General features: G+C 32.5%; 1 protein-coding gene and 1 long non-coding RNA gene across 2 annotated transcripts; one reads left to right on the plus strand and one right to left on the minus strand.

Annotated features, from left to right (window-relative positions):
• Positions 1-1,679: 1,679 nt before the first annotated feature.
• On the plus strand, positions 1,680-7,185 carry LOC132270659 (uncharacterized). The gene is made up of 5 exons (XM_059771839.1): positions 1,680-2,321; positions 3,904-4,048; positions 4,209-4,338; positions 4,505-4,703; positions 5,928-7,185. Exons 1-5 carry the CDS (start codon positions 1,734-1,736, stop codon positions 6,615-6,617), a joined length of 1,752 nt encoding a protein of 583 aa, XP_059627822.1. The 5' UTR covers positions 1,680-1,733; the 3' UTR covers positions 6,618-7,185.
• Positions 6,661-8,486, minus strand: LOC132270660 (uncharacterized). The gene is made up of 2 exons (XR_009469555.1): positions 8,318-8,486; positions 6,661-8,151 (listed from the first exon to the last, which is right to left on the minus strand). It is a non-coding gene; the product is annotated as an uncharacterized LOC132270660 (long non-coding RNA).
• Between the last annotated feature and the right edge of the window lie 542 nt (positions 8,487-9,028).

Raw genomic sequence — 9,028 nt, forward strand, 5'->3', positions numbered from 1 at the left:
TTTCATTTTTTTCATGAGACTCTGCATTTATTAAATTGTTGGTGCATCCATTCATCCATGTATATTGACACTTGTGAAATAAAAAGTTCATACCTTTCAAAAAAAAAAAAAATCATAATAAAGTCACCATTTTAGTAAGAAATACAAACTCTGTTTATTTTATTAGGACATGAATGAGATAAAATTATTTTGATTTTATCTTATAAATTTTTATATCTTGAAATCTTTTGATTCAGTGATTAATACAATATCATTAATTTCATCACGATGACTTCAACAATTCATGTGCCAAATTTCCCTTAAATTTACTTAAAAGGATATGGATTTGAAATAGTATTTGATGAAACTCGATCTATGTATAAGAAGATATGTTTGACTTTAATAATTCATGTGCCAAGCTTCTAAGAAATTTACTCAAAAATATCGAATATAGATTTGAAATTGTCTTTGATGAAACTATATATATAAGATATATATGTATAGCTCATAGCTCTCGTCAAGTTGATTTTAATAATTCATGTGCCAAGCTTCCATGAAATTTACTCGAAAAGAATATAGATTTGGAAGTCTTTGATGGAACCCTATATATATTTATATAAGATATGTTTTTGCTCATAGCTGTCTTCCAGATGCCTTCAATAATTCATGTATCAAGCTTCCTTGAAATTTATTGGGAAAGAATATAGATTTGAAAGAGTGTTTGATGAAACCCGGCCTATATATAAGATATGTTTGACTTTAATAATTCATGTGCCAAGCTAGCTTCTAAGAAATTTATTGGAAAAGATCGAATATAGATTTGAACTTGTTTTTGATGAAACTCTATATGTGAGACATATATGTATAGCTCATAACTCTCGTCAAGTTGATTTTAATAATTCACGCGCCAAGCTTCCTGAAATTTACTCAAAAAGAATATTGATTTGGAAGTCTTTGATGAAACCCTTTATATATTTATATAAGATATGTTTTTGGTCATAGCACTTCTCTAGATGACTTCAATAATTCATGTATCAAGCTTCCTTGAAATTTACTGGAAAAAACATATAGATTTGAAAGAGTCTTTGATGGAACCCTATGTATAAGATATGTCTAGCTTCCCTAAATTTCCGCAAGCTTTACCAGCATGTTTACTTGAAAGAAGTTTCCCTCTAACTGCTAAGAAGTTGTGGGGGTCATTTATTAGAAGTTATCCAAAAGAAAAAGTTAATTATAAAAAATAAAAAAGTAAAAAATTGATGAAAGTAACTAACTCACGACTCACTGTTTCTTTTCGAAAATATTACCACAGAAGTTCTATTTTTAAAATCAAAATACAAATAAGTCCTATAATTACTTGTTAAATTATTTAATATTCTATTTATACTCTTGTTAAATTAGATATAGAATTTAGAAATAATAATATATGACACAAATTTTAAAAATTAATTTTAAATTCATCAAGCATGTTCCTGTCAACATTGTTTTTGCCCAAATGTGGTTAGCTCTAAGCGTTGAGCATTTTTAATGTATCAAATTTTCAATTTATAATTACTAAGTGTTTATGGGGCTTATTTGTCTTTCAATATAAAGAATAAGACTTAATAGATATTTCGAATGAGCGCGTAAGACTGAAACAACCACAATAAATATTTAAGTCCTCCACCATTTTTATGATTTTCTTTGTCCAAAACCAAGGAATATAAATAAATCAACCAAGTAGTAAGTACGCTCATTTTGTGCCGTCCAAGTCAATGGCCTTCATCTCTTACATTTCTGCTGCCAGACAGCTCTCTGAATATGAGCCTCCGGTCTTTGAGGCCACTGACTCCATTGGTGGAGTTTGGAGACATTGTTCTTGCAAATCTAATAAACTTGTTCAGACCCCTCGCTGTGATTATGAGTTCTCAGATTATCCTTGGCCCGAAAGAGATAATTCGAGTTGTCCATCTCATGATGAGATACTGGAATACTCGCAATCTTATGCTACTCACTTTGATGTGTTGAAGTTTGTTGGTGACCGGGAAACCGCCGATGATGTCGGTGGTAAACCGGGAGATTATGGAAGTTTTTCAAGTTGTGAATTGGTGGCCGAAGATGGAACTGTATTCTTCAAAGATGAAGATGAATTCAAGTTTTCGGTGGAAGACTCTGTCATTTCATCGTATCTAAAAAAGAAGATTATTGAAGAGAAGAACACGAGTATGGATTTCTATTCCAAGGACAACATGAAGCGGAAATTTAGTTTCTTTGAATCCTGTGTCTTTGAGATCCCTGTAGTGATCTTGCCACCAGTTCATTTTAATCGACGGATAAAATTTACGCCTTCTCGGTGGTGGAAGGTATGTTAGATCACCATGATCATCATCATCAATTGCTTAGTCCTCTTCTACTTCTGTTATTTATTTATGTCAAAGTATAAGAGAGTTACAGATCTAGATCTTTAACAGAGATATCTTTTCCCTAAAAACTAGTTTATGCGATGGACCGATTATCAATTATTAAAAGTCAAAAGAAATTTAACAAATTTGGAGTCTGTTACTCCTATTCAAATCCCAATACTAAAATACTTTTCCAATTTAGACTAGTTCTCTCAGAATTCTTCGTAAATTACAATTCTTCAAATATTCTATTTTTATTATTTTTAAGTTTACTTTAAACTTTTAATTTTTAATTTCTACATTATGAAACCCTAGCTTCTCTCTACAGGGATTTTTCTATGTGAATTATTGACACACATTTAAATGTATTCTCATTCTTTAAGTTTGAGTGTAAAAAGTAATTTTACAGTGAAGAGATATTTCGTTTATCAAATATGTAATTAACAACACGACAATAATAAGAATATAAACATAAATTTCATCATCTGCTATCTTTTTTATTTATTTATTTATATATGATATCTTCACTTCATCACTTTTATTATAGATTTGTAGTCTTTCTGTAAATTATTTAGGATTAGAATAAAATTGTCAAAGTTAAAACTATATTAATTATTAAAGGAATTTCAAAAAATTACATCCCCAAATAACTTTTTCTTCAAAATTCACTCCATTAAAATGCATTCTTCAAAGCTTTTAAATAGAAGAAATTTTAGAGTCAAGAAGCTACACCAAATGGGCCTAGTCGTTGAGATTTCCACTCTCTAAGAAGTTTCCTAAGGAGGAAAAAAAATAAAAAATAAAAGCTATTTGTAATTAAAGTAACTAGCATACGAGTATACGACTAGTTAATATTATTATTTTCTATTACAAATCTCAAATTCTTATTTTTATTTTATTTTATTAAAAGATAAATAAGTCTTATAAATTAATTTTAAAAACAATAAGTCTCAATTCTATTTAATTTTTCATTTAAGTACTAAATTATTTAATTTTTCATTTATACCCTTGTTAAATTAGATATAAAATCAAACTTGCAATTATAACTTTAAAAAGTACTATAGATATCAAATTTAATAAAAGAAAATACAACATTTTATTGACATTTTATCATAGAATATTTAATTTCTTGTGTGTTAAAGTCGCAATGAATCCTACACAAGTTTTAAAATATAATTATAGTTAAATTAATTATTATTTAAACTCATAATGTAATATTCATTAATTAATTAAAACATTAAAAATATAATTTAAAAGATTATATATGAATTTTTCAATCTATAATTACAAAATTTTACTCTGTTTTGTAAGAGTATAAATGAATTTTTTAATAATTAAACTTAAATGATTTTTTTTATTTTAAAAAAGACATATTAATAAAAAAAAAATTACAGAATTTATTTTTCTTTTATAATATAAAATATAGGAGCACAGAACAAAGCTCTATAAAATTAGGCCCACCACCATTTTTACTTTTTCATTGTCCAAAACTAAGTTGTTCAGTATAAATCAATAAAGTATACTCGCATTTGTGCATTTGCAGCCGAGAATGGATTTTTCAAGTTCTGAATGGGGCGAAGACGCTGGCCTCAGGAAAGGACCTTGGACTCCCGAAGAAGATCTGAAACTTATCCATTACATCCAAACACATGGCCATGGAAATTGGAGTGCCCTCCCTAAGCTTGCAGGTTTATACATAAAAACACACACACCCATATGAATACACACACAAGCACACAGACATTTAAAAAGGGTCTTGTTAGTTGTTCCTCAATTTATTATTATTATTATTATTATTATTATTAATTTTTTTATTATTAATTTTTTTATTTTTCTGTTTCTGTGCAGGACTTGACAGATGTGGCAAGAGTTGTAGGTTAAGATGGAAATTTTTTTTCAGGCCTGATATCAATAGGGGGAAATTTTCTCAAGAAGAAGAGCAAACAATTTTGGATCTCCATTCCATCCTTGGGAACAAGTAATTAACTCAATTATATCAAGCTTTCGTTACATTAATTCCATGAAATTTACATTTTTTTTCCCGGTAATTAATGAAATAGACGGTCCTTAATTAGTTTCATATCTTCTTTTATTGTTGGTATATATCATGTACTAATTACCTTTTATGTAATTCTATTTACAAGGTGGTCATCAATTGCTACACACTTACCAGGTAGGACAGAAAATGAAATCAAGAATTTCTGGAATAACTACTTGGAAAAGAAGAAGCTGATTCAGATGGGTATATATCCAATGACTCACCGTCCAAGAACTGATCTCTTTTTTAGCATGTTGCAAGAAGAATTTGTTCCTTCTTCGTGGAGTACTGGCAAAACTTGCAAGGTATGGTATCATCATCATCATCATCATCAATTGCTTAGTTCTCTTCTATTTTTGTCATTTTTTATAGGGTTGCAGACAATATACACTATGCATATTGGTTATATAACCCATAGGTTCTTAAAAGTACCAAAACTTTGGTGAAGCGATTACAAGACTAAAGTACCCTTATGCAACTGAAAAAAAGTGAAAAGTAGGTAAATGTAAAAGATTAAAGTGTCTTTACAGGTTTTCAAATTGAGAGGGAATTGTGATTTATACTATTTATAAAATGGTATAAGGGTCATTTTGGGAGGAGCACAAGGATGTTTTAGAAATTTTATAACTTAAAATAGTGATGTGCTTTCACATGACTTCTTAACATTAAGCCTTTCTTTACTACATTTTTCAAACTTAAAAAATGTAATGGTGTTTTTGCTTTATCCTTTTTTCATATCAAAGTATAAACAGAGTACTCTGTTTTTCTTCTAGGTTCAGTTAACATGAGAGAGTTTGGCTGATCGAGACAATGATTAAAATAAAATTGATTCCCTAAAACTACGTTGCACAATTTCAAAAACAGTTAATTTTATCAAAACATGGAAGACCACATACATATTTACATAAATAAGGTCTTGGCTGAAAAAGGAGGATATTGGAGTTGTCTACCTGTTTAATTCTGTACCAAATTTATAGTGGATGTAGGTCAAGTTTTGCTAAACCACACACATATATTTTGTTTCTTTTTCAATTTCCAACTGTTTGTAATTGGATTTATAATTCATATACTTATTTCTTCCTGTTAATTCCACAAGTTATATTTGGGCTTCTCTTTGATTACAACTGTCATTGTCATTTATGTTCTCTGAAGAAGCTGATAATTAGGACTAAGTTTTGCTAAGGGCAAATTTTCACCCTTGTTGATATTGTATTTAGATAATATATTTTATGACCATTGCGGAAGACTGTAATGAAATCATTTTTGAACGAAATTCTCCAATCTATTACCTTAAAATTCCTTAAGATAGTCAAATAAAAAAACGAAACAAAATCATATTGTATTGCAGATAAATACACTTGCACTGAAATGACCAGAAGTTAGAAGGAATGAGCAAAAAAGAAAATACGAAATAGATACATAATTCAACTATATGTTTATGTTCTCTGTTTTTCATCTTTTTTCTTGTTTGTTATTGCGTTCGGTTTGCAACCATCACAATTACACTTTCTCAACTTTCTTTAATGCAGACTTCAACAGGACTCACCTCTGAATATGATCCAAACGTTAGCTATTTAGGGTATGAAAATGGCATTAAATCTGGTTTTTTTACCATTCCGGACAGCCAACATGATCAACCAAATTGTAAGGATGCAGATGTAGAAATTGGAAAAATACTTCGACAAGCTGGAGCTTTGAGAGCCAGAGATCTCCCCAATCACAATTCTCACCATGATACTGTTTATCTTTGTAGAGAGGGGTGCCACAAACCATCACATAACCCGATCAAGGCCATCCTCAAACTCAGGAGGGAGTATATGTGTGGTGTATTGTTATTGATGTCGGCACTGGTTGCAACAATGACCTACCGAGCAGCATTTAGTCTCCGTGGTGGCACTCTCAAAGATGGCTACTCATATCATTATGCTGCAAATGACACCATCCAACTGAAGAAACAAGATTCAGTTGTAAACCGGTCGTTCATACTGTTCAACTCCACCGGATTTGTTGCATCAGTGGCTGTTATTATATTCCTCCTACATGATTTTCCGCTGAAACCGTGGCCTCAAATCTCAGTGTCCACTATGTTTGGATCATATATGTGCTTGATAATGGCAATATCACCGCAGGAAGCCTTTCCGGTCCTAGTCGTAGCAATTCCATTTCTACTGTTGGCGGCTGCAGGAAAATTGCTTGGCTTTGCAAGGCCAAGGTCCTAATTGAAGTTCTCTTATATTGTGTAATGTTCGATATTATAGGATATGTGTGATCTCTGCTGTGCAGAGTTTCCTTTTGTGTTTTTCGCTAAGTTCATGTCGGACTTGGCAAAATGTTGCAGTTCTGTTCTGTAATAAAAGGCGTCAGATGCCCGCATCAACGCCCCGGGCATTCAAACTCTTATACAGAGTGATTTCCAGAACGATATGCATATATCCCCAACAGATGACCTTTCAGCCACAGTGATGGAAGATGATTGGGAACTTCTCAACGACATCCATGTTTGAAGCTTCAATTGGTTCCCGGAGATGGTAATCAAGTTGCTCACACTATCGTTCAATGGGAGTAGATATAGAATGGCAAGTTTGGCCCAAGTGGTTGTTCGATGATGTTCATTTTGATTGCCTGTTGTAGTTCTGTTTTGTTGTTAGGGAAAGGAAAACAAGTATCTTCATGTGGAGTCTACTTGATAGCATTTCTCTAATGTTCGTTGGTTGTAATTGAATAAGTATTATTTGATTAAATGGACAGTATTGAAAAATGAAGGAAATGGTTTTTTTTTTTTGAACATTTGAAGTATTTATGTTCACCAAAATCCCTACTGATTTATCTTTGTCCCAGAATTTGGGTCTAAAATTACGAACTCTAAATTAAGGTTTTAATACCGGCAGAGAGAAGAAAGGAAAATAATCCACAATCCTTCCCCAACGGTCTTGACTGCGCTAAATTTGTTTTTCTAGGAAATTGCCCCTAATCAGTAATTTTAATCAATCTATATAACTTCTTCTATTATCTATTTTTTTTTTTTGAGCTACTTAATCATCAATTTTAATTAATTTTTTTTTAAAAAAAAAATTCAAAATACTCTTTGATGACATAAGCAACAATTTTATTTTATTTTTTTTCTATCCTCTCTCTCTCTTCAAAGTCACAGTGACGACTCCAGTTCAGTCCGTGAAAACACTGTTCTTACCGGCGAGAAGTGGATGGCGGCGACGAATAAGAAGGATGAACTGCATTAGGGACGTAATGATGTCTCCGACGTCGGTGCGCTTGTCTGAACGGCCAGACAGAGGGAAAACCCAGTGATGAGCCGTGAGCGTACAAGGAACTGTTCAGCAGTGAAAAAGATGAACAAGCATGCCGGCGGTGAAGCTACGGGGATGAACCGGCAGTGGCAGTGAGCAAGAGAGACGGTGAAGCGGGACTGAACTACCGAGACTAAACAGCGAGGAACCAAGGTTGGTACTAGTGCACTGAACATGCCGGGTAGAAACGAACGGCGACGGCGAAGAACGACGAGCAGGGATGACTTTGATTTTCCGGTGGCAATGTCACGACCCGAAAATTCTAACAAAATCCTCCACTTATTCAATTCAAATACATCAAAATACACCCAGATCACAAAAAAAATGCCCTCTTTTATACAAAAAGTTAATTTCCTCAAATATACAAAAAAAAAAATCTCCAAAATAAATAAAATAAATCCTGCAACGCCGACTCTTCAGTCCTAAGCCCGCCGTTCATCTTCAGTACCTAAAAACCATAACAAGAATCTCATAGAAGTTTAATAAAACAACTTTACAAAATAACATACACAGGTGAGTAGATAAACAAAATATATATGAATTTAATAAAAACAGTTAAGAAATCATTTGAAGCAAAAACCACTCCAAGCCATTTAAGGTATACAGAACCGTACACTGTAAAAAGATCAACCTTCAAACTTTCACTGCGCCCTCTGAAACACTCGACTCATTGTGTGCTCAAACTCTGTTTTTCTCTCGGCTCACTCTATCTGCAACTCTCAAATTTTCTTATTTGCTTCAGTGCACAACTCTTTCAATTTATAATGGCGTCCACCGACACAATACAATTGCTCACCCCTCACGCCTCCATCAGACAAAACCAAACAGACCACCCACGTAAACAATTCAAAGAAAGAAGAAAATTTGATCAAAAATTCAAGTGGTCCCCATATTATCATCATTACTTCACACTTAACCATTACAGTATCTCATTCCAATGAATCAAAGACCAAACCCACGTGAAAAGCCAAAACCAAAAAAATTTAGGCCAAACAAATCACCGATGTGTCCCGCCCATCACTACTTTTCCTTTATCCTTATCACTTCCATTCATTCAATATAAATCGGGCTCAAATCCCCTGCTGTGAGTTACCATACGGTCCCCTGCTGTGAGCTGATGAAAGGCCTTAGTTTGGCCACGTATGCTTCAGTTTGTAATATGTCTGTGGGCTCCACGAAAATGGTGCAAAACTCATTATTCCGTTAAATTTGCCTTCCGTTAACTTATATGATAATTTATTACATAAAAAGAAAAAACAAATACTCAAAAAGCTAACCCCAATACAATCTCAGAAAAGACGAACCCCTGCAAAGAAAAGAAAATG

This window comes from Cornus florida, unplaced genomic scaffold (genome assembly GCF_030987335.1).
Source record: "Cornus florida cultivar Cherokee Brave unplaced genomic scaffold, ASM3098733v1 CherokeeBrave_3.0.0_Hap2_Chr08, whole genome shotgun sequence".
Lineage (NCBI taxonomy): Eukaryota > Viridiplantae > Streptophyta > Magnoliopsida > Cornales > Cornaceae > Cornus > Cornus florida.

What these genes read in the sequence shown, in the direction of transcription:
- LOC132270659 (XM_059771839.1), top strand. Translation starts at nt 1,734, where the DNA reads ATGGCCTTCATCTCTTACATTTCTGCTGCCAGACAGCTCTCTGAATAT. An exon ending in TGCCCTCCCTAAGCTTGCAG is followed by an intron (nt 4,049 to 4,208) that starts GTTTATACATAA and finishes GTTTCTGTGCAG; the next exon opens with GACTTGACAGATGTGGCAAG. An exon ending in GTACTGGCAAAACTTGCAAG is followed by an intron (nt 4,704 to 5,927) that starts GTATGGTATCAT and finishes TCTTTAATGCAG; the next exon opens with ACTTCAACAGGACTCACCTC.